Here is a 25,023-nt window from a genome sequence, read left to right as displayed (position 1 = left end):
ACCTTCAGGATCATCGAGTCCAACCATAACCTAACCCTAGCACTAAACCACGGTGTTGGTTAGCAAAAGACAAGCTTTCAAAAGAAATAGTTCCCCAATAATGTTAGTCAACAGTAACAAATATACTTACCTCACCAGCAAAAAAAATTTTTCCTTGTATGTCTTCAGCTATAATGTCATAAGCTTCACCACTGCCCCCTGTTTTGACAAAACTGTATGCCATCTGGAGCCAAGGGTCTTTGCTCCATCGAGTAACAAAAAACTTCACTGGGTCAGGAACCTCCTGCGTAATCAAAACAAAAGTTACACGCTGCAAATAAAAGCTCATATTTGAATAGCTTTTTCTCATAAAGTTTCGTGTAATCTTTATGTAGTATTGTTATGATACAGATTAGATCACATTCCAGAATTAAATTCCAATTTTCTTTATTGTACTACTAATAGCAAAGATGATTTCATTGCTAGACTTGCCTGATGTCTGAAACATCACAGTTGCACTGTTTTGAATGCAACAAATCTGGGTATTGTAATATATCTAAAACTACACGAGGAAAAAAAAATCCGCAAAATACATATTTACTCTTGCAAACAGATAAAATACCATTATCAACATCATACAGCATGTTTGTATGTATGATGTAAGCACTTTCCATCTTGGTACGGCATGGTGCTTTGCTAATTCTGACCTGTTAAATCTCAAAATGTAACCTTCATTTTGGAGATAATTTTATTGCAATAATATGGAGAAATAACATGACTTGTTTAAGACCAGAAAATGAGCTGGCTTGAAAACTAGGTTCAGGGACAAAACAGAAACCAGAATGTCAGAGGTCTCTGTAGCTAAGCCATGGCAGTAATACTGTGTATTCTCTGTCACATTGCAGCTTGCAAATCCCACACAATTCTACCAAAAAGAATCTGGATAACAGTTGTATGAAGGTGTCAATTACAGCTGTGTCTTACTCTTGAGGGGCTTGTGACAAGGAAACAGAAGCACCCCTGGTTGCCTCTTGCACAAATCTGGTATCAACACATAGACTGTTCCCTTCAGGTGGCACATAAGAGACTAAAGCTCAAGCAATGAAGACAACATCCAGCTGCGTATGGCAAGTTTCATGGACCTCCCAGAAGGAGTTTTCATACACCCCTAGAAGTGATTTTGTCTTTGAAAATCCAGCTGCATTGTGGACAGGTGACTGAAATTCACAGCTGCTACAAACCACAAAGACAGACATGAAAAATCACTCTCCTAGACTAGAGTGGCACCAAAACCAAAGACCCATTTGCTATTTCAATGTTCTGATGACATCAAGATAGCAGGTATGTGGACTTACATTGCATGTGATTCCGGTAACTGTAAAGCCATTACCAAAAGTATGTTTTCTAGGAAAAGTTGTACTTTCAGATGCCAAAGTTTTTCCAAAATCATTGATCCTAACATCTGAACCACCAGTAAACTTGAGAAATCACCCAGGAACATTAACACAAGCATTCCTTGGGATCTAGCCACTCTTAAGTAATTAAACTAGGGCATTACTGTCTGTAGAGTGGGATGCAAGATAACATTGCTAAGTGATTGCTGCTTGCCCCAGATTTCTCTGGTTTTCCTATTTTTATCCAAACAATGAGCTGGGAGAAGAAAAAAAGGTAGAATTTTTTTTAAAGTCAGGATGTAGGGCCCTTGATAGATCATTTTGCTTATACCTCCATGCTAAGACAGCTCAGGAAGGGTTGTTTCTTATTAGAAAAGTAAAGGATTTGTTTGGTTTGGTTTAGCGGTGGTGGTGGTGTGATTTCAGTTGCTTTTTACATGGAGGGAGGGGGAATCACAATCAAATTCATCTAGCTTAAACCTTTTATGATGTATTGGAAGCAGTGATGACCCCATCCCCCCTTCCAAAAAAACATTGGAAAAAGTGACAGCTAAATAAGAAGCATATTTGTGTTACCTATCTAAAGTACTGACTTCAATTAATTTTCCTTTCTAAAAGCATCAATTAATTTTCCTTTCTAAAAGCACTTAAAAAGATAATAGTTCATTTCTCCTTTTTCAATTCATTACCGTTTTCCTTTCGACAAATCTAAGATACTTCAATTCACATTCTTCACACAAGAGACCAAATGTTTTTTATTGTATCTCAAAGGAAACATACTCCCTCAAACTGACACAAAAAGAGTTTAAAATGTCAAAGGTTTTCCTATACATCATGAAGTAATACAATCAAAAGCTTTTTCTCTGTTGGCAAATTAATTAATCTCGTAAGAGTCTTCTCTTACCTGCTCCTTAAACAGCTCTCGAAGTACAGTCATACACTGTTGCACTACTTGTTTATCATCTAAATTCTTAATGGTTGTCACAGCATCTCCAGTGACCACTGACATTAAAATGCTTTCTTTGCTCTAAAAAACAAGACATTAATATAGGTGATTACTTTGAAATTATTAGGTTATTAAATATTTTCGAACAGTCCCTTTTAACTGGTATTGACAGATTTTCAGCTGCAAAGCCCTGTTTGTTCTAGAGGAAAGTGGGTTTGATTCCTTAGAATAAAGGGTGTATATTCTACAGCGTTTATGCTCAAGTTACTAATGTACTCTGATATCTTGTTCACAGGGCAGTGTTATGGTCAGCCTCTTTTACAAGGTGCTGAATTAACTGCAAACTTCCTATCTATACCTATTTATAAAGGCTACACCAAAAGAATTGACAATTATAGTATTATTGTTTGTGACAGGATTCTTAAGCTGCAGTTTCGTAGCAAAATTCCACCAATTTCAAAAGGTGGTAACAAAGAGAAGCGATTAATATTTAAATACTAGTTAGATATGTTTTGCATTAGGCTAATACTAAATTCTTAGCAGCAGATTTTGGCCCAAGAAATGAAAGCTCAGTTCTACTGATGTTTCCTTCCACTTCAAGACATCTGCAACCATGCAGAAGTTTCAAAGATGAAGTGGTGACTACAGAATAGCACACAGGTTCTCAACTCCTTTAAAGAACTCTCCCTCTCTTGCTTATATAAGGCAATTCTTCTCTTATTAAACTTGATAGCTAGTTAAGAGTAGCTATCAAGCAAATTAAGAATTATATCTAGTGTCTCTGGACAGCACCAGTACACTGAACCTCATGTAGAATGAGCTTAAGAGTACTGAAGAGAAAACTTCTTTACGGGCAGTCATATAAAGGTCATAACAGAGCATGATCTTCATGGGATGGTTTCCTTTTGGAGTAAGTCATACAGTTACAAAATGGCCTTTTAATTGCTGACAAGTAGTAAGCAGCAGTTGTTGTAAAAGCATGAAAAAGGTAAGATATAAATGTGTAATGTGTCTGCTTGGAACTGGCAGGGAAGAGAAACAGGATGTCAAAGCACTAGTTTGAATTTGTTTTGAAATCCGTGAGTTTGAGACTGACCCTTACAGGCCTGTTTCTTACAAAAGCTACTGTTTGTCTTTCCTTCTGCCACTCCACATAGTTACTCAGGCTACTGCAAGCCATTAAGTGTTAATAAGCCAGCAAGATCTTCTAAACAGGATTTTGAACTGATTCAAATAAGAGAACAGAAGTCCTAAACTGGAACGGACTAGTAAACTTTTTCCCATATTAGTGTATATATATATATATATACACATATATATATATAGCCAGGTATTAACTTGTTTTCAAGATCACTTGAGAATAAAAGCATTAACTTGCTTGTATGTTATTTTGTATCCAAACACAGGAAAACATTCCCATTTATTGCAATGAAGTATCAATCAGCTTTTTATTGAAGAATAACACTGCTCCCATTTGTTTTAACAGTTGCGGGGGTGAACGGAAGAAAACTTTCATAGTATAGTAATTATTGCACCTAGATTCCAAAGTGAATTTCTGAAAGGCCAACAGAAAATACAGCTAGTATATGATACCTCTGGATCCATGTCATAGAAAACACTGAAAAGTCCACGTTGGCTGGAATTGGGTGGAACATGACCAAAAAAATCAGCTCCTTGAATTTTACTGTCCCAAAATCTATAAGGAAACTGTAAAGCAATCTAGAGAGAAAGTGAGAGAGATAGAATTAAAACACTTCATACCACAAAACTCATAGTTGGATATGGTATATGATGTTGTTCTAATTCTTTTTCCCTTCTCCAGTCCATTAAAGACACACAGTTCTATTAATATGAGAGAGTCTCAATGAAGAATATATGGGCCTGTTCTCCAAGGGAGGCAGGGAAGGAGAAAAAACCCACTAGTCTCACAAATTGCAAATGCACAGACAGTTTCAAATTTACAATGGAATTCACTGTGGAAAATGCTCAAGAAATTCAGCACAATTTTTTACAAACCTAATGTAAAACTTAGTGATCCCCATCCTGTGTGGGGCATTTCTGAATTTTGCCTTTAAATTTCAACATTGTTGTAATCCTGGTTTTGGCATTTCTTCTGTTAATGTTTTGTTCTAAGCACACATCTTACCAGGGTTCTTTTCAGGAGAGGCTATCTTTTTGCACTGGGAAAGGGCAGGAGATTTTACACTGGTCAAATACACAACTTTCAGTATTCTTCTGAAATAGTTTATATATTTATTAGGTTGAAAGGACCCAGAATAAGAACATTATTTGAATTTTGGAAGATCTAAGATCATCACGAAGGCTTGCTTGAAGTTGGACACAAAACGTTTAAGCTGTGAAGTGATTCTGCAAACAATACCTTTAAAAAACCCTTTAGGACAGGAAATGTAAGACACAGGTAAATATATGTGATCCGTGACAGCATTTTGCTCTTCTGGCCTACTGTATACAAGTAAAACCAAATGCATAATAAACCCTGATAAATACACAGCAAAAGCCACATGGACAAAGCATCCAGTGTTTCTATGAAAAGAAAATAAAGTATAACCAGAAATTACTTACCTTCTCAATGACTCCTGCTCCCAAACTATTAATGGCTTTCATTTTTTTTTCTGACAGTGGAGGATTAAACTGAATGGCATTTTTCTGAAGAAGGGCCAGTGGTACAGTCACTAATACCTGAAAGAAATAATTACAGTCACTACAGTAGCAAAAGCTGAATACTGCACTTAAGCCTTACAGCATCCTCTTAATTATCTTGGATTACTCTTGTAGTATGCAGCATAATACTCACCAGACACCTCTAGGTTAGTGTCTGGTTTTACTCCCCGTTAAAGGGAAACACATGCCTTATAGTTCACTGGTTTTAATTTGCAGTCTGTTGAATTGCTTGTATCAGCATGGGTAACAACGCTACCAAGTTACCTCCTGTAAATTACAGTCAGTGGTGCTCAGATTAGCAAAACTGTCCTTTTTGAAAGGAGAGAAGATGCTCGTTGTTTTGGTTTGTTTCTTGTTCCTTCACAAATCCCTTCTTTTTAAAATATGCTCAGTAACACTGTTGATGTCAATCCAGTCTTGATCGAGCTTAGGTATAATTTTAAAAATTACTAAAAGCTAAATAACACAGCACGAAGCTGGTAGGAATACATGAAATAAGGGAGACTGAGAAACAAGGGTAGTCAAGTGCTGCACACCAAATTTTAACAGGGTAGATTCACATGCGAAATGGGGTAAAGCTGAGCAGGGAATGGAACAAGAAAACATAACTGTCACTTCAGAGACCAAATAAAAATCTATTTGTTTCACAGTTTTAATAGTACCTTTATAGTGCTTAATTCTTCAAATCAGCTAGTACTCAAAACTCAAGCATGCTCAATGAAAAACAACCAAATATGGGTCATTAGAATATATGAGTTTTCATCTTTGAGTGGGAATAAATTAGACTAAATAGTCTTCTGAGGAAAAAAAAACACAAAACAAAACACAACAACACCACCACCAAAAATACATGTACTGTGGTCAATATTTTCTTGTGTTCCCAAAATCCTTAATCGTGAAGCATATTAGTTACCTTTTGTGTTGTCCACACTGTTCCATCTGCAGTGGTGATCTGTACTTCCTCACCAGAATAGTCAATACTCTGTACCTATTGAAAGACAAATTGAAGAAGGTTCTACATATGCAATGCAAATTCAGACAAAAATAGATACCGTAGCACCAGTCTGCAAACTAGAAATTGAAGAACACTTGTTTTCCAGAGAAATATTGAGAAAAAAAAAATAGCCTCCATGGAATCTGAAAAGAAAAATTGTAACATACAAGCTCATCATTTCACAATATTTAAGTACTGATAGTCCTCAAAGAGGATTTCCAGAAATCCTGAAATTGTCGTCTCTTTTCTTAAAACAAGTCGAAATAATCACAGGTACAGATTTGCCTGGTCCCAAAGAATACAAAGATACGATTGGGTGCTTCAAAGCAATCCAAGACAGGCACCGCACCAACATTTTCCAGACTCACTGGGAAATTCAGCCGGATGTCCAGCCCTTCTGCCAATTTATCAATCACAGTAGAATATCCCACAGTTAGAAGAGTGTGATCTCCAGCAAACTGGGCAAAAAATTCATTGTGGTCCCATGAGCGTGCAGATACCTGTGAACAGAACATAACTAGCTGTCTCTACTGGTGAGGTGAAAGTCCCACACTTTAGAAGAAGCCACCCTAATTCCCTTCACAAATTGTATCACCCGAATGTATGGCAACATGGACAAATGCAAACGGCTTATTTACCTAAGGCCACTATACAACACAGAAATTGCTGGATTAAGAAATGTCATAATATGGGTTGGTCACTAGCAGGTAATTCATAGTTCTGCTTGGTAGAGAAAACAAGGGAAGTAGTACAGAAATTCAGGTGGATTGCAGTGTGTTCATTTCAGTTTTCTGTCTCTAGCAAAGGAATCAGATTTTACAGCCTTAAAATTTCAACTAAAAAATTGAAATATTTTATTTCCCAACATGAAGGGGAAAATAAAATACAAAAATATCTCACTGGAACTTTGCTGTCACTTTGGAGGTTCTTCCATGATATTTTTCACTTCTCCTGCCATCCCTGCAAACCCACAGTTGGAACAATAGTGATATTTGCATTAAGCAGTCACCACTTAGCAGTGAAAAATCTGAAGCCATTCTCAAGCTGTTATGTTCTTACGTGCTTCTCAGTTCAGATGAGCTTTGTGCATCTGCACACGTCACTCGTCTGTCCCACTGCTATAGTACAATTGACCTCAAACATCTTTAACTCAAGCAACAGGACTAAGTAAATAACGCACTGCAAAAAACATCATACTTTGATATTTCCTGAACCTGCTTGGTTAAAATTGAAGTCACGAGGAAAGCCAAGTATCACATAGTCAACAGAATACCTAGGAGTGGTGAACTGGGGCCACTGTCAGGGGGTTGGAACACTTCAGAAGTTAAATGCATTTATTCTCAAGATATCTAGCAAGGTAGAGAAATACCTCAGTTTTTAAACACAGAACTGAGAAGCAGAAGTCACACACAACATTTGGGGAAGAGGAACTCTCCTGTAAATCCTACCACCCAGCACCTCAGCAAAATGCCCTGCTCCACTCTACCACCTACTCTCAACTTCTGCGTTAAAGAGGATGTTGCTGGAAGCATGTCATGAACTCCCATCAGCTTACCTAAGGAAGTGCTGGAGTCTGTCTAAAGAACAGGTTAAGGATGTAGGAACAGTTCAGGGATGGCTGAGTCTTCCTTTGGAGCCATGGGATGGATCAGATGACTTCTCAATGTTACTTCCAACCCTGCTCAACCACTTCAGGACACAGCTGTCAAAACTCACCTGAGAGAGATTGCTGCCACAAGCATACTCCAAATTACTGAGATGGAACTGTAGTACTTTTTCTTCCAGCTCACTGAACTGGATACCAGACTCCTGAATAAAGGCTTTATAAATCTCTTGTATTTTTTCTGTGAAAGAACAAGTTTAAAATAAGAATACATCACAATTCGTCAGAAGTCCTACTGCATTTCCATATGCTATTCTCTGCATCACAAAATTTTCAAGCTTATTGCTAAATTGCACCAAGATGTTGTTCTTCTTACCAAACAAAAAAAAAAAAAAACACAAAAAAAAAACCAAGACAAACACAAAAAACCTGAGAAATTTGATCCAGAGTTCACTGAAGACTAAAAAGTTGCTGATTCTGTCTTAGAGAATCAATCCATGCTGAAAAGATCTGGGAGGCAGACATTTCTGAGCTAGTTTATTTTTTGTTGTTGAATGTGTTTGCATGCTCTAAGTGCGGAGGGAGGTATTACCAATGGAGATGGGACTGTTCTTACCAGCAGAAGGCTTTGATCAGGCTCTTTTTTTAGACAGATGAGTCAAAAAGTGTAAGAGTTATGGCCAGCTATGGCCTGCTTCAGCAAGAAGCAAGTCTTTTGAACTGCTAGTGGCACTAGTTATACTGAATAAGCTACCTCATGAAAACAAGATACTACATCAGAAGTTGTACAGTATTATAAAAGCCTTGAAATTAGGCATCCTTAAAAGTTACAAGTGATATTTTGGTCTGTGTGTATACAGCAGTCAATCTTCCTTTGTCTTCCACAGAGCCAGCTTATCACTGTTGGATGTAAGGTCAGATGTACAGCCAGAGACTTCTAAAAATATCTGATGTAAAAGTCAATTTAATATAAAACTCTATGAACACAACCAACATCTTTACTTCGTGAATACCCCTCCCACTTACCACCAAGAGGAACATCTTGATGTTGGGTTTTATCTTTTCTCCACTCAGAGACGACATCTAGGATGGCATTGAAATGAAAGTCCATACGTTTATCAATAGTGGGATCTGTTATCCTTCCACCTTCCTGGATCAAGTCACATCTCTCTCCTAGTTTGTGCATTTTAATGCCAAGCTTAAGAAAAAGACATTTTATTGCTTTTTAAGTATAGAAAAACTACAGTGCCTAGTTTGCTCAAAGTTATTTAAAGTAATGTGAGTCCCTCAGATTTAAGTGATGCCACTTAAACATCCAGGACTTTAAATAATTGGTCAGATTAACTCAAACTTTCATCCTCCTAAAACTGGAATACCAACAACCCTTCTATCTGTTAATTGTCCACAAACTGTTGTTCCCCACTCTTCCTCCCTTTTTAATATTGCAGTTTCCCAGAAACCTCATCTCCAACTTTCCTGTCAGGCCAAGGACCAGTACAGGGATGCTGCATCTGGTTATCAAACACAATGAACCAGTCTCCTTCATTTCTACCTCACCTTGTTCTCTAAATCACCATTAGAATCAGTTCTTTTGTACAATTTTCTGGTGCACGATGCCCAAACAGTTCCCTGCATTCAGGAATTGACAGGATGTCACTTGCAAGTTACCACCCAGATCATTAACAAACAAGCAAAGAAAGAAATTACTTGGAATGAAACCTGGGGTCTTGCTCTGCCTGTCCAACTTTTATCGAACGCACAACAGAGGCAAGTCAGAATAAAAACGTTTTTATGTTCTACAGAGTCAGTCTAGAGACAATAGCACAAATAAAGTGCTAAGTTCTTCCTAGGGCCTTGTCATTTAGGGTGCACTCCAGGGATTTTCACACATCGTCACGTCCCTCTAGGCTGTTGGTCACCACTGCAGATCTCAAGATACAGTTGCACTTTGAACCAAAGTTGACATCAAATGGCTAGAAATGGATAGGCACCCAGTGTGTGTTCAGAAGTCATTGCTCTTCATCTCACAACTAAAACACTATTTTAAAAACAAAAAAATCATGACACTATAAATCACAGGTGTCAAACTAATTTTCACTGGCGGCCATATCAGCCTGGCGGTTGCCTTCAAAGGGCCAAATGTAACTACTCCTACATTTATACAGTCCTAAAATTACACTAAGCAGTTAAAAGAGCATGAACTGGATTTGCATGCCTCTCTGAACAAAATCTGTACTTAAGTTCCACTTAGAGAAATCCAGCTTCCTACCCAAAAAAACCCAAGCCAAACTAAATCAACAAACACGAAAAAAACCCAGCCAACTAACCAACCAAAACTGAACTGCAGTGTGTTTGCATCTGTAGTTGTTATACATATTCATCTTAACTTCTCCACAATTGAACTAGAAATGTAGAAGCTGAGCAAAGCAAAGTCTGTCATAGAACTGCGTATTACAAAAACACAGCAATAGCCTTCCAGATTAAAGCCTTTCACAGCTCTAAGGAAATCTGCTGAGAACCTTTTACATTACTATATGCAGAAAGGGGGGAAAAAAGTGGTTTCCTCTGGTACCAAAGCTGGAGCCACCTTGCTTTTCTTTACATAATGTGCCCAAAACCATTCTACGGCCCTCCTCTGTGCTCAGCTGTTATCCAAGATATAATAGCAACAGAGAGTTTACTTACAACATAGAACAGTGTTTTAATCGTGCCATGAAAAGGACTCCCACCCACACCCCATCACCCAACCCTGGCTTAAATGACAATTTTTCACTAGTGACAACGCATGACCACTGCAGAGAACCCACTTGCTCACACATTAGTGCCATTGGGTTGTTGACACATCCATTGACGATCTGTGCACCTCTCCCAACAGTGACTCCTTTGAATGTCTTATCGTCCAACACACGGCCACCAATTCTGTCTTTAGCTTCTAAGATAATGACCTATGACACAATGCAGCTTAGTAAATTGTAAGATTTGATTATATTAAATGTATCTGTTAAGTTCAAGAGCAAAGGGGAAAACAAAACATAAAAAAACCAAGCAGTCCAGCAGTGCTAATGATCTTAACACTTTATTTTCGTTTGTGGATATAGTTAATTTACGCATTTAAATTGTTTTTTAAAGTAACCCTTTGGAATATACACATATAAAGTAATTGTTACTTTAAGAAACAACTTAAACAAAAATAAGCCTTCTTTTTAAAAAAGCTAAGCAATATGTGCCAGAGGAGGTTTAGGTTGGACATGAGTAAAAGGTTCTTCCCCCAGAGGGTGGTGGAGCGCTGGAACAGGCTCCCCAGGGAGGTGTCACGGCCCCAAGCCTGACAGTGTTCAATAAGAGACTGGACAATGCCCTCAGACACATGGTGTGAACTGTGGGGTTGTCCTGTGCAGGGATGGGAGCTGGACTCGATGATCCTTGTGGGTCCCTTCCAACTCAGGACATTCTATGATTCTATTCAGGAAATTTCAAAATTGGGAGTTTAAGGCATGTTGCAGGCTATTAAACACAATGATCTAGGTTCAGTGTCCATCTGACGAACTCCATACACCTTTTGGAGAAATGTATTCCTGGGGTATTCAAAGAAAACCCCATTCTTATGTATTTCCACCATTCATACATACCTCTTTCAGCATCTACTACTTGTCACAGACAGATCCAGAATACTGGACTAGATGGATGTCTGACTATGTTTACCCTTACTTACATTTATCCATTTATTTTTAGAGGAAGTCTTTTTAGAGAAATTCCATCTCTCCATAACAGTAGAAAGCAACAGAGCGTATTTTATATATTAAAAAAAGAAGGTCCTGCCAGTTGATAGTTATGTATTTTAATGCAGGACAGCTTTCCACAGGACTTGATATACAAAGAGGCTACACTGCAATTTGCTATTTAGCAACCAAAGAATGAGACAATGGGACTATAGGATTCAGGTTTTCTTATAAATATATACACATATGAACGTATAAACATGCAAATTTGTAGCGTCAGATACTCATTCATTTCCTTAAACACCAGCCCTGCAAACACTTCATGCATAAAGAGTCCTATAGATTTTCATAAGAATATTCTGATGTGTAAAATTATGTCAACATGTAAATATTGTGAGATTACACTTTCAATCAGTGACAAACATGAGGGGAAAAGGGAAATACATGTGGTTTGCTTGTTTTTGATAAGCAACAAGTCCAGTAAAGTGCACAAAAGAAAGAAAATTTGACCTCATTTATAAAACCATCATCATCTACAGTGCCATTATTTGGACATGAGCATCCATGTCCCCCCTATACTTCCTACCCAAGTCTACGTAAAATATACACTGGATGCTTTGTTGAATTTTAGATACAAATAAATGCTGGTTTTAAACAGCAGACTTACTCAATAAAACCCCAGATTTTACAAATTAATTAGGATGCCCTATACATAAATGTTTGTGACAATTATGTATTTTTTTCATTTTCATGAAGAACACTTTCAAAGCAGAGGAAGTCTGACTTTAAGTGATGTTTTTTACCTTAATTCCAAAGTTGTGCAGTTGTCGAGCTGCTGCTAACCCTGCTGCACCAGCCCCAACAATAATGACGGATTTCTAAAAATTAATAAAATATTTAAATAAATAATTAGAACTAAAATAGAAATTATAATTGCACACTTATTTTTCTTTTTGCTAAAGTTAAAAATATCAATAGGTTTCAGAAGACTACGGCTCTCTTGTTCTCTAAAGTAATCCATATAACTTTTAAAGATGATAGTGCATTTAGTACAGTGAAAAGATGAGTTGTAGCTTTGAAAATAGTTACGATTTTTAAGCACTTTAAAAGCAGATGTTCCAATGTCTTGTAACAGAAACAGATGAAGTTCTGTTTAAATTAGTGATCATAACTATGTGTCCTTTAATCAGAGTCCTTACAAACAAACATGGAATAGAAGTTTCCTGACCTATGGAAGCAGAGGTAAATTATAAGGCTGAGCCATGAGAAGAACCTAACTGTATTGTATATTTTCCATACAGTTCCCCCCCATCTGAAAAGCTCATAGGAAGCACAAATCTGTAGGACTGAATTCCATGTTTTTCAGTGTGAACAAAAACCTTGCTGGGAAGAGTTGCACATCTGGAGCTTTCATAACCATTGAAGGCAGATAAGAATAACGTGAAAAACATGCAACATGTTTGCTTTTAGAAGAAATTTTTACATAAATGGTTGGAATCAAAGGTAATGAGCAAAAAATCCAGAACAAAAAAAAATATGCCATGTAGTTTTATAGCACTAATAATGTAGGGATTATAACAGCAACTTACATTGTGGTATTCTTTAGGAAGAAGATACTGGTCCGGATTGACTGATAAGATCCCCGTATTAATCAGCCCTTTCCTTGTCATAAAATAAAGTATTCTTTCCATTTCTTGTACACAGCGAATACGCACAAGCCCCCTAACAATGATATGATGGATACATTTTTGAGGGGTGAGAGCCTCCTGCAAAGGAGAAACAGAAAGTGTTGATTATCTAATATTCTTTTTTTTTTATGTACTTACATGATATGTAAATTGTAAACCACATGGTACAAATTAATAGTGAATCAGGTTTCTGAGAGCATTTTAAAAGCAGGTTTTGTGGTAGTTACTTAGTCGCCAGCTTGACACAGTAAGGCAACAAGTATTAAGCTAGACTGGCATGAAATAAAAGCACATGAGTCTGGAAAATACTTTCGCAAACTCCATGGTGTGCTCCATTAGTACAGGAATGGTATCGAAATGCATCCCTGATTGCCAAATGAATCTACCTGGTGGCAATGCTCACAATGCCATTCCAATAAAATCCATTCCAAAAGAAACTCCTAGGCTTTAAAACTCAAAAAAAACACCCAAAAACAAACAAAAAAACCACAACAAAACACAAACCAAAAAAAAACCAACAAAAAAACACATCACAAGCAACAACAACAACAAAAAACAGTCTTAGAATGGATTTTCAAAAGGACAGGAGCAATTTTTCTGGTGCATAAGGAGACATCTACGAAGAGTCCAATCCCTAAGAAGAGAGTCCACATCCCAAATAAGTAGCTCTTATTTATGAACAAACAAATTAACTATTAGCATCTCTTACCTTGCAGTTTGTGTACCACAAAGCCAAAATGAGGTTTCTCAAAGCCAAGTACATGGTGGGGTCTCGTGAATATTCTGGGAACTCATAGAGCTCATCCAGTTCCATGACATCTGGCCTCACACAAAGTGCTTTCCCACATTCATTGGGTTGATAAAAAGGCTGGAAATACTTGTTCATACCTGCAACTGAATAAAGACACACCAAGAACTAGTCACATTCCATCGTACCTTCATTGCACATCGCATCCTTTTCCCTCTAAGAGGATCCACTGACCTTACATAGATAAAAAAGTAATGAAGCTTTCCAGCCTCTAACCACCTTTAGAACGGTTTCACTTATATTGCTCTCCCCTCTCCTGCCCTCTAGGCTGTGCAGTATTAATTATTGTCCTGCTACCTTCTGGGTACATCTTGGACCTACGAGAGCTTAAGTTTTGCCAGAGAAACAGTATGTGCCCTCAGATGCCATGATGAGTCCAACAAAGAACAGGATCTAAACTCAAGTCTAAGGTCTAGCATCACTGGACAGGCTCATGCATGACTCCGAACCCCTTTCATCATCAGCTCCCAATACCGTCAAGAGTGGGTAGGAACTAAAGGTAATCATCTTCCACATGCAGTATTGGTAGCTCTGTGTAATGAAGTTTTCTGTTTGTTAAGCAGATAAATATCTGCTGAATAGATGGGCAGATTTATTTTCAGCACCTAAGGGGAGCAAAGCCTTCTAAGATGACACAGCAGCTGAACTTTCCTCAAAGCACACTCTCCAAGATGAATATGGGAATCCTGAACTACCTTTCTCTATATCTGACCTATTCTGCAGATCCACACTCCCAGGTTGTCAGTCTGAGAGCTGTCATTAGCAAAAAATTAACCTAAAGAGAATCCTAATGCCTAAAGAAATTGAATCCTTTTCTCCAAAGCCCCAAAGATCCACAATATCAAAACTAGCAGAAACATGTTTTGTTTTGATAAATCTTTATTTCTTTAAGAATGCAAACAATCTTTAAGTACCCGCATGTTAATTTCCTATTTCTTTCAACAAATGACAGGTGGTAAACAAAAAGCCTATGCAGTCTGCGCTTACTCCCTGAAGAAATGACATACAAAATGTGTTACCTTTACCTTACAAAGGAGTAAGTTGCATTAAAGTACAGAGGCAGTCACACAGAGAGTGTGTATTAGTGCTGAGAACAGAACTAGTGTTTCTGAATCAGGAGCATTATGTGCCTTATAAACTCAGAAGACAAAATTTATTGCACCTATTTAAGCAACAGAGCCCTGCGGATGGCCCTTACCAGTCAAATTAGGCACGCTCTTTAAGTGCTCTAACTTCACAAGGTTGGATTCACCAGGTAACCGATTAGTGCTGGTACAGGATGGACTCATGCCCACGCAGTCTGGATAATATGCAGCTAGAAAGGGAGCTGCCACACTGTCTTTCAGCAAAGGAGGGAGTATGAGCATGGAGTACCACCAATGGTCTGAAACTTCAGCCACTCTCTGGCCAAGCGGAGAAGTGAAGGAAAGAGGGGAGAAGAGAACACGTCAGTACTTTGAAAACGTTGGAAAATGAACCAATTCCCCCCCACCCCTCCAAAACTGAGACCAAAAAGCACTAGAAGTACCAATCTCAGAATTGCAAGTCATAAAGACATTTTCTCTCCCTCTTTCCCCTTCCTCAGCCTGACACAGAAAACCTATAGCATTAATCTCTTCCTCAGAAATGGAGCTGAAACTTCACAAACTCCACACCCAAGTGGAAAGCAAACAGATGAGACATGCCTTGACCACACATCTTTGCCTCAGCAGGCCCTGTATAAAACATTTACAGTTGTCTACGCATCCAGAAATCTGAACTTAGAAAAGTCTACACTAACTGATCAATTTATTTCAGATTCCGCTATCTCCATCAAAGACCTTCTAAAACCCTAACAAACACTAATGATTCAGCCTTAGTTTACAAATTGAACATGCATTAAGGAAACAAAAATACAAAGCTTCTACAAGAGTCAACAGTAAGCTGAGCATGTTTCCTGGGCTAAAGGTACCTCAGGTACACTTGCCAACATTGGCTTATTGAACATCAGATCATACTAAATCTGAAATGCAGGGTTAGGTGATCATAAACCCATTGCAACACCAACATACATCATCTAGTTTAGTAGTCTGAGGGAAAGGAGAGAGAAAACATGTTTTGATGTTCTCCTGCAGTCTTCAAAAAGAGGAGACTACCTTGCCTAAAGAGAGAAACCACCTGAAAGACAGGGAAATTTTATGATGGGGAATTTTATTTGAAAGGTGGCAACTGAATACTGTTTCGCCTGATCAAAAAAGAGAATTAGGAGTATACCTTGAATCACAGGCCACAGCTCAAAGACATCACGAACCACCTGAAAGCTAACTGGTATGGTAAGGGAAAAGAGGAAAAAGATGAGAAAGTAGAAGGCCCTAGGCTCTGTTGCAAATAGTGTCTGACAGTTTCCTGAGCAAAATGCATAAATACAGCCATAAGTGGCCAAAGGACCAAGAAAAGGAAAGAAACATGCCGTGCTTTAAGACTGCTTTCATATTCTAGGACAAATGAGGAGGAACAGCTACTACTCACCAAGTCCTCAGGCATGGAGCACTGGTCTGAGCCCTCAGTCTGAAAGAAAAGTGAATGGTATCAGAGCTGTACAACAAAAATATATATAAAACAAGGTAATTTGGCCATGGCATAGTTCCGTAAACTTAGACTTCTGTAACAGAGATTATTATGTTAGTAAAAATAAATACAGAAATGCATAGCTAAAAACATAAAACCACAACACCAACCATAAAGCCAAAACACCCCAGAAAATGTTTCTCATTTGTTAAATTAAATAGTTTCTACTGGTCAGATATCAAAACATACATTTTATTCCATGAAATTTAGTGGAACGCTGAAGCAAACAAGTTAAGCAAAAAAAAGGGGGGGAGGGAGGCATTTTATTAAAAAATTCTGGGAAGATTCCACATTTTCAAGAAAGACTTGCAGTCTAGACTATGAAAAAAGTTTCTCATTTATTTTAAGAGGATCTTTATCACAACATTTCAAGATGTTCTGGCTTTCATATTGTCAGTATTTTCATGTCATAACTATAAAGATACGATGGCAGTATAAGGACTCTCTTAAATTTCAGGAGTTATCTTCGTGCCAAAGCTGAAAGTTTTCATGTAAAGCCCCATGACAAACTTACTAAAAATCAATAAAAGCCCACTGAGCTTTTCAAATGCTTTCCTCAATAAGGAAGCATGGCCAAACAAAACCAAAATAAACATTTTGGTGTATGTCTATATTTGCACATGCTGATAATCTTTCTGTAGCTTCAGAATAACAGATTTTACAACTGACTGGGCAGAGAAAGAGTATTCCAGATGCTTTTTTCTTGACATTTCCACCGAGGAAACAAAAAGTCCAACAGCACATGGGCAGCTCTCCAGGCACCAGACAGTAATTTTGACATTAGGGACATGAAGCAGCAAAGAGGAAGAAATTAATGTCTGCAAACAAGAAATATCAACTTGCTGTTACTTTCAATGTGAGCAAAAATCTTCTGTTACCTTAGTGGAATTGTTCAGTTTCATACCACATCTGTAGGTTTTTGCTATCTGTGGTGTCAGCTGGATTTCCTTTGTCAGCTGACGCCATTTACCACAGTCTGGCTTTGTGCACTGCACCTATCAGTCAAAAAACAAACATGTTTTTACTTGTTGCTGTCTGATTACAGATAAGATTTATGAAGCATAACTAACCAGTCAGAAAGAAGTGAGATGTAAGTTTTCAAATATAATTGTTGAATTCATTCTCATGTAATCCTCAGGTCATAAGTAAGACATTAGTGATACAGAAACCTCGTGCCCACCTCCTGTAAGACTGAATTTCTCCACAGAAACTCACTCCAAAATTAGTTCAACACCCAGTTACTATGGTCTTCACTGAGTTCAGCAAGCATTACCACAAAAACACATTGTTCATCACTTCAGAAACAACAACAAAAAACCCACCACCGCCACCAAAGTTACTTCCATTCCAGTCTCTCCTGCTCTCTTTACTAGGAAAACACAAAATCGGTTTTGGAAGTCTTTCACGTGAACTCGTACTTTCCTACAGCTGGCACACTCTCTTCTCTGCCAAGTCTTATTCTACCTGAGCATCACCCATCCCAGCTGCTACTCCACTGGACAGCAACAGAAGGTTGTTCTTTGTGGGGTCTGGAGAAGGTCTCCAATAATGGAGGAGCTGATGAGAATTATTATATTGAGCTTCTCCACAGTCCTCTAATACTAGAAAACCCCCACAAAAGCTCAGCTAACCTGCTGCTTGAACATAAAATATCAGAAACTCACAGCAGAACATCACACTGAAATACACCCTATTAAATAAATCACCCTCCATCTTACCCAGTACGGAAGCTGTTGATCAGCCATGAAGGCTTTTGGACTGGGCTCACTTTTACCATTACTTGTCCAAATCCTTTTCCAGGCAGTATATTTCTCATAACCATCTTTATGGCTAAGAAGAAAAGAGAAGACAGCAAGCAGTGAGAACACTGAATACCTAGTTCATTTCAAGCAACAGCAGTTATTCTAAAATTAAACATTTCATAAAAGGACAGAGAAATAAGGCAGTAGAGAGTCCTATATTTTTCCTGTTAAAAAGTGAGAAAGTGATGGTTCTTAACGATAGCAACAAATTGCATCCTGACTGCTGTGTCACCTTGATCATGAGCACACTTCCTGGTAATCTAAGGCCTGGACTGAGTCACAGGTAGCGCTCAGCACAAAAGCACCCAAAAGTCTTAGCAGAGCTGGACTCAGCTCCCACTCAAACGGGAAGGAGCCTGGAGCTGAAAGCTCTCTGTGAGCCTGACCAGAGCCCTCATGGTCACTGAACTGCAAGGGTTAAATCTTCTCACTGATTTGATGTTACAGAAAGGCAAGGTCTCCTGAACTCACACTGTAAAGTGAATTTGCTTTATGAAATGAAATAGATTTACTTAAAACTGCTCTTTTCATTTAAAATTCTGTGATGTTGTTTTCAAAAAAGACAAAAGCTTCAGGATAACTGTACACACAAACCAGCCTGCCGAAAGCAACCAGTTTTGTCCACGCCGCTATGTTTAAGTCGACGATTAATCCATACAACACCTGCAGGTTTAGCACCAATATTGAAGCCTCACTTTGAATAAAGCAAGCACAGAGGACAAGTCTTTGTATTATGTTTATGTACATGATGTTTCAACAGTTTCAACGTCTGCCAAATTTTAATAAGCACCGAAAAGGCACAACCTTAATTGGTAAATCTACCTTCGGTAATAGTGGTCAAAACATTCATTGCAGAAGTGTTCCCCACAGGAAAGGTGATACCATCTAGACGTATACCCATTTTTAGCACATCTGTAATGCAGGAGACATAGAAATAGTTTTATGATACATTCAGGAAAAAAAAAAACATCTTTCTGTTGACAGTGAACAAAATATTCAGGACAAGCTAGGGCTTTATGTTGCATTCATGAAGGCTGACTTGCACAAGGCACTACAGTCATACAAATAACAATAAGATTATTTCAATTGTCTCAAATGTTTCCAGTTTCCAAACTAAGCAACACCAGATGCAAAGGAGGCAAAACGTACACAATGTGCGGTTTTATAGTTGCTCTGGCTTCCAGCAACCTATCATTAACAATGGTCAACTGAGCCTGTCTTTTAGCACCACTTAAGCAGACGTTTCCTGAACATGAAATACCTTTGCTCTTACAATATGTGCTATGACACACTAAGTGTTTTGCAAATGTATAAGGCAAAGTCCCTCTCCACAGGAACTTACAGTTCCTTTACTTTGTTCCATTTTGTTCTGATATCAGTGCAGGGGTAGGAGGGATCATTTAAATCAGTATTTTTCTTGCACGTGTGATCAATTGATTTATAAATCATTACAACATCCCGCCCCCAGAACAACTGACAAAACTATAAAGGCAAATCCGAACACAAAACAGATGTTGCCTATTTTTTTCACGTGATCGAGCTGGCTGCAATTTTAAGCCAATGAAAGAAAACCCTGAGGAAGGAGTTACACATTCTGGTCATTCATTCCTTTATTACTCTCAGAACAAAATATCCATTAGCAAAGATTATATTCATCAGAAAAAGCAATTGCTCTTCACTTAGAAAACTCCCATTAAACACAATGAAATGGTTCAAGATAAAAGCACAAGGTAAAAAGCAGTGACCTAAGCTACTAACTGAAATAGCTAGCCATGAAATGATCTCATCTCAAATAAATAATGTTGAAAGTATGTACTTCAGGGGGTGGGAGGGGAGGAAATCAAAATAGTAAAATAACAATTCAAAAAGATGAGTAAGCAGTATCTATTGTTTCCTAAATTCAAAAAAAAAAAAAAAAAAAACCACCACCAAAAAAAGACACAACACAAACCCAAAATGCAATATCACTGATTCTGATCTCTCAGGTGCTTATTTCCCCTACAAATCTCTTATGCAACTACCAAAACATTTGACTTTCCAATGACAACATCCAGAACCTCCTGCCACTAAGGAACAAGCCACATAGCTAACTAAGTGAAGTACTGAATTATTTTATATCATTGGAAAATAAATAAAACAAGGAAAGTTTGTCTCAATTAACCAGGGAGGGAGGAATGCTATATAATTGCAGTCTGCCCACAGCATAACAAGGTCGAATGCATTGCTTATCACAGATACACCTTGCTGGTCTCCTGAATTCTGTACTGCCAGGGTCAGAATACAAACAGACTCATGCAACTGCACGGAAAGCCATGAACAACTCGAGAACAAAGAGTTCAAATAAGCATGACTGTCTCCCAACACCTAACATTTCCAGGTCGGAATTCCACCTCAGACTGCAAAGCATTCCAACACAAGAGGGATAAAAACTTCATGCAGTAAATTATGGTTTCATTCTCCATCTTGAGTTTAGCTTCCTCAGATTACACTCATGTGCTCTCAGTTCCCCAGAAGCAAGGCATGTTCCAGAAGATACCATTAATAACATAAACAAGCGTATTGTAAAGATATTTTGTATCTGAATTACCAACTTGCACAGAACAGTTATCCACAACAGGAATAACTTGTGACACTTTCCTGGCATCTAAAGACCCATATTAGAACTTTCGAATCTTTCTCTACATTTAGAAACTAAGGCATTTTTCAGAATATAGTTAGGATCATAAACTTCATCTGCAAGTCTAGAAAAATCCACAGAAAATGCAAATAAAAATAAACAAACCTTTCAGCTGCACTGGCAAAGCAAACAGGACATGTTGCAGTGCATCCAGCTTTTTCACACTTTCTATATTTCTTCTCTGATGCTTCTTCATCATCATCTGCTGCTTCAGCCGCTTTCTTCTTCACCTAATAAAGAATAGCTGAAATCTGACCAGAAATTACACAAATGCTTCTTCTACAAAATGGCATTCAGACCGTTTTGCAGCTCGTGGGTAGCATCAAATGGTTAAGAATGGCACTAACGAAAATTTTTGTATCCATTGTGAAATAGCTGCAGCATGAAACAGCTGTCAAAGTAGGTCAGTTTTTCTCCCCAGAAAACTCCCAACAGTAAGGCTGGAAGTATCATTTAAAGCTAAAAATGTCTTGCCTTAGTCTAAGTGATGCCACTGAAGAAATTAGAAGCAAAGCTTCCAGTTTAAATCATATTTTAAGCTCCATCACATGCTAATGAGTCAATCCTCATGTGTTCATTCTATTTCTCCTTCAGAAAAAGAAAGTATCTTCTTCACATACTTCTTGATATTAATAGTGACAATCTTATCTGTGCCTCAAATAAAATATCAGGGTAGACTTGGGGCTTTTTTTGGACTCCAGATACAAAGCTGTATACCAAATGTCTTTTCTGGGCCTCAAAGGTACTGTGTGTCATGTTGGTTTAGGCCTCTGTCTGAGTGGGCAGACAGCTTTGTCTGGCTGCACAGAAATCTGTGATTGCACTTTTAACACATCAAGTATTTACAGGTTATATTGAGCATTTGTCTTTTCTGCATATTGTTCACAAACAAAACACTTTGTCTACTTATTCACACAATTAATTAGTTCCCCCTCTTTCTGGAAGAGTACTCTGAGTCCTAACTTATACACAATGAAGCCTGTTTTCTTTATAAATGTCAACAGAAAATAAAAAATAGCAGAGTACAAACCCATGTGGTTTTAAATTATCATAAATACCTGTCTTCCAGAACTCCTCAGAGGAAGGTTGTCTGGAGACTGGTCTGAAGAACATGCCTTTTTTTTTGTTCGTACCCTTCCAGTTGACATTGTATTATTAGATCTGCAAAAGAAGGTAGGCAGTATTTATGAAAAAAAAATAAAATTGCTTGACTTTGCAGAGCTGTCTAATTGCCTGGGCAGTACAGCCACTCATAATGCTACTTTTGTCACAGTTACCTAGGTAAGAATCATCTGTTTAGCTTCACTATTAATTCAGAAGGGAAATGAGAATGAAGCATTACAGTGAAGGAACAATACTACTATTTCAAACTAAATTCAGAGTTAAGATTAGATCCTTGAGTACATCTTGACAGACTGTTCCAGATCAGCATACCCTGGATTTCAGTAATCTGATTTGCATTACGTGAAGACCTGGACTGGAATTTGGGTTGGCAAAGCAACTAGACATCAGCTCATAATGCAAGCATTGAAATACCATTCCAAGTTAAAGGTAGTCCTGCTAACTACTTATTCATTGGTAGCAAAACATTTCCACTGTAAAGCACTTTTCCAAACAGCATACTGAAAAGATGTTTAGTACCAGGTGAAAAACCAGTTCCAAGACTTGCACACCCTCCTAAGAAAGTACATCAGAATTTAAAGACTAAACTGCAGTTGCATTGCAATTGTAGGTGACTGGAAGACTACAAACTTTGCTGTTAAGGATATTATAGGAGAAAATAAAAGGTTTACCCCACAAGAGAGCTCTATAGCATTCTTCGACTATATCAGTGGGAACACGGAAAAGATCACAGTTTATTATGTAAGCTGGAAACCATGGAATGTAAGAAAGCATGCCACAGAAATATGAAAGCATATTTAAAGCGGCATTATCAAAGGAATTATTTTCACAGGGAGTAAAACACAAATAAAGAGAGTCTAGAGGAAGGATTAGATCTGAACGCGCTCTACCGCATAGAGAAAGGAAGTGGAAATAAACCTCTTACACTACAGAACTGCATCATCAATGTTATCTTGTTGTAGTAGGGATCAGTTTGTATTTTTTTTTTTTTTTTAATATATTTGAGACTTCTCAGTTCTCTCTGTTCCAGGCTGCATTTTCCTTGTTCAAACTGACAGTGATGGACATGGTAGCAGTAGCTTTGTTTGTGAATTCTGCTAAAGTAAAGCTAACAGGAAGAGAGAATGGGCATTTTTACCAAGTTTCAAACGAAGCTGATGCAAACCAAGTAAATTAGTGCTTCATTCTCCTCTCAACACAGAAGAAATTGATTTGGATGAGGAAAGAAAATCACATGATGATATCCACATAAGTGAAAAATTAGTTCAGACAACCCAATACAAGAAATAATTTTCTTTTTTGTATGCACACACCCCTCCCCCCAATTATAACTAATTAGAGGGAGGGAAAAATAATCAAGTCAATCTTTATCATTAAAAAAAAAAAAGCATGACTCCACCATAACTAACCACTGTATGTGGGTGGGTGAGGTTGGAGAGTAGAGAAAGGAAAACCAACCAGTTTCATTTACATGAGATTTCCCTAAACTACTGTGCAACGCCCCAGGAAATGGCGGCGTTTTTTCCCAGGAGCTTTCCTTCTGGATCAGTGGCACAACAACATGTCTTCGTATCACCTTAGTTTCTAACGCTAGGTAATTGTTCTTACAGGCTGCGTTGCCTTTACGGTCAGAGGCTACGAACTACCTTAGCGCTGGGCAAATGCACCAGGCAACTCATTTTGGCGACTGCCAGGTGATCAGAGTCTGCTGCTGCTGTGAGGCCCCTCCGCCATGAAGGCAAAAAGACACGGAGCTGTTCTAGTGCGTATACAGGGTTAGAAAAAGAAAAGGTGGCAGTTATAGTTCACTAAGAAGTTTAGTAAAAGTATTTAAGATTCAGAGAGGCCTCCCGTTTTGAAGGCCAGAGCCCAGCTGTATGGACTCAGGTATTTTTTCTATAGCCACTGTGGGAGAGGGAAGAGGGAGATGGGGAAAAAAAGAGAGCAGCTTATGCATATAACTGTAAGCAAGGCCATTGCTTCCAGCTGTATGCCACTTTGTCCCCAGTTCCCCTCTCAAAACAACACCCCAAAAAACCCCACAGCTTTTTGAAGAACAAGCAAACATTGCTTACTTTACTAAGCTTTATATGACTCTGCATCCTATGAACATTATTGTATAAGCTGAGAAAATAAGCCCTTTAAAAGGAGAGAGAAAGAGAGAGAGCTGCATGACACACTGTCACATTCTGTTAACATTTCATCCGTCTGCAATGCGTGGTCTATATGGGAGAGCTTCGTGGGGTTTACCCATACAGTTCACAGTAAGTTGGTCTTGGGAGGGGGAGAGGAAAAAAGGAGGAGAAAAGGAGAAAAGGAGAAAAGGAGAAAAGGAGAAAAGGAGAAAAGGAGAAAAGGAGAAAGAAAACAGAAAAAAATAAAAAAGGAAAAACGAAAAAAAAAAAAGAAACCACACAAATACTTGACACAGAGAGGAAACGAGAGCAGCCGGATAAACGAGAGAAGGTGGGACCACGACGTGCGGACACCTTGAGAGCTCAGCCCGGGTCCGCCGCCGGCGAGTCTGACAGCCGCCCGCCCGCCCCCTCCCCGGGCCGCCCCGGCCGCAGCCGCCGTCCCCGGGCCAAGGCTCAGCAGCGCCCGGCGCCCCGGGGGCCGCGGCCGTGACAGCTGGCAGCCGGGGGCGCCGGGAGCGCGGTCCTGAGGGGGAGTCCCCGGGGGAGGGGTGTCCCCCAGGGGATGTCACCGGAGGCGCCCCGGGGGTGCCGGGGGGCGGCGGGGAAGGCGCTTGCGGCCGGGGCGACGAAGCCGCTTGGCAACTCACCTCGGGGCCGGGTCACTCGGGGGCCGGAGACCACATTCACGCGTGTCCGCGCCGCCTCCTGCTAGAGCTGCAGCGGGGGAGAAAAGGGAGGAGAAGGGGGAAGGAAAGGAGAGAGAAGGGGGAAAGAAGGGGGAAGCGAGGAAGGTGAGGAAGGGGCAGCGCTCGCACCTGCCCCACCGCTCGAGGAGGAGGGGCGGGCGGCCCCCCGGCGGGCGCT

The 25,023-nt window shown here is 39.0% G+C and overlaps 1 protein-coding gene across 3 annotated transcripts in view; it reads right to left on the bottom strand.

Annotated features, from left to right (window-relative positions):
• Positions 1 to 25,023, bottom strand: part of KDM1B (lysine demethylase 1B) — a 28,503-nt gene that overhangs the window by 3,306 nt on the left and 174 nt on the right. For 2 of the 3 annotated variants that reach the window (XM_065830074.2, XM_071804616.1), the window contains exons 2-21: positions 24,807 to 24,873; positions 21,958 to 22,060; positions 21,005 to 21,129; positions 19,045 to 19,134; positions 18,139 to 18,250; positions 17,299 to 17,415; positions 16,322 to 16,360; positions 15,012 to 15,216; positions 13,715 to 13,899; positions 12,907 to 13,083; positions 12,121 to 12,195; positions 10,406 to 10,543; positions 8,625 to 8,796; positions 7,712 to 7,839; positions 6,364 to 6,495; positions 5,915 to 5,989; positions 4,903 to 5,019; positions 3,913 to 4,038; positions 2,278 to 2,400; positions 131 to 283 (exon numbers count right to left, since the gene is read on the bottom strand). In XM_065830074.2, coding sequence (XP_065686146.1) covers positions 131 to 283; positions 2,278 to 2,400; positions 3,913 to 4,038; positions 4,903 to 5,019; positions 5,915 to 5,989; positions 6,364 to 6,495; positions 7,712 to 7,839; positions 8,625 to 8,796; positions 10,406 to 10,543; positions 12,121 to 12,195; positions 12,907 to 13,083; positions 13,715 to 13,899; positions 15,012 to 15,216; positions 16,322 to 16,360; positions 17,299 to 17,415; positions 18,139 to 18,250; positions 19,045 to 19,134; positions 21,005 to 21,129; positions 21,958 to 22,047 — 2,379 coding nt within the window. In that variant the 5' untranslated portion in view covers positions 22,048 to 22,060; positions 24,807 to 24,873. The remainder of the gene's footprint in view (positions 1 to 130; positions 284 to 2,277; positions 2,401 to 3,912; positions 4,039 to 4,902; positions 5,020 to 5,914; positions 5,990 to 6,363; positions 6,496 to 7,711; positions 7,840 to 8,624; positions 8,797 to 10,405; positions 10,544 to 12,120; positions 12,196 to 12,906; positions 13,084 to 13,714; positions 13,900 to 15,011; positions 15,217 to 16,321; positions 16,361 to 17,298; positions 17,416 to 18,138; positions 18,251 to 19,044; positions 19,135 to 21,004; positions 21,130 to 21,957; positions 22,061 to 24,806; positions 24,874 to 25,023) is intronic. The other variant, XM_071804615.1, reaches the window with a different exon arrangement.

Source organism: Patagioenas fasciata, chromosome 2 (assembly GCF_037038585.1).
Source record: "Patagioenas fasciata isolate bPatFas1 chromosome 2, bPatFas1.hap1, whole genome shotgun sequence".
In the NCBI taxonomy this organism is placed as follows: Eukaryota; Metazoa; Chordata; class Aves; order Columbiformes; family Columbidae; genus Patagioenas; species Patagioenas fasciata.
The sequence above is the reverse complement of the archived record's forward strand: the minus strand, read 5'-3'. Positions and strand labels throughout refer to the sequence as shown.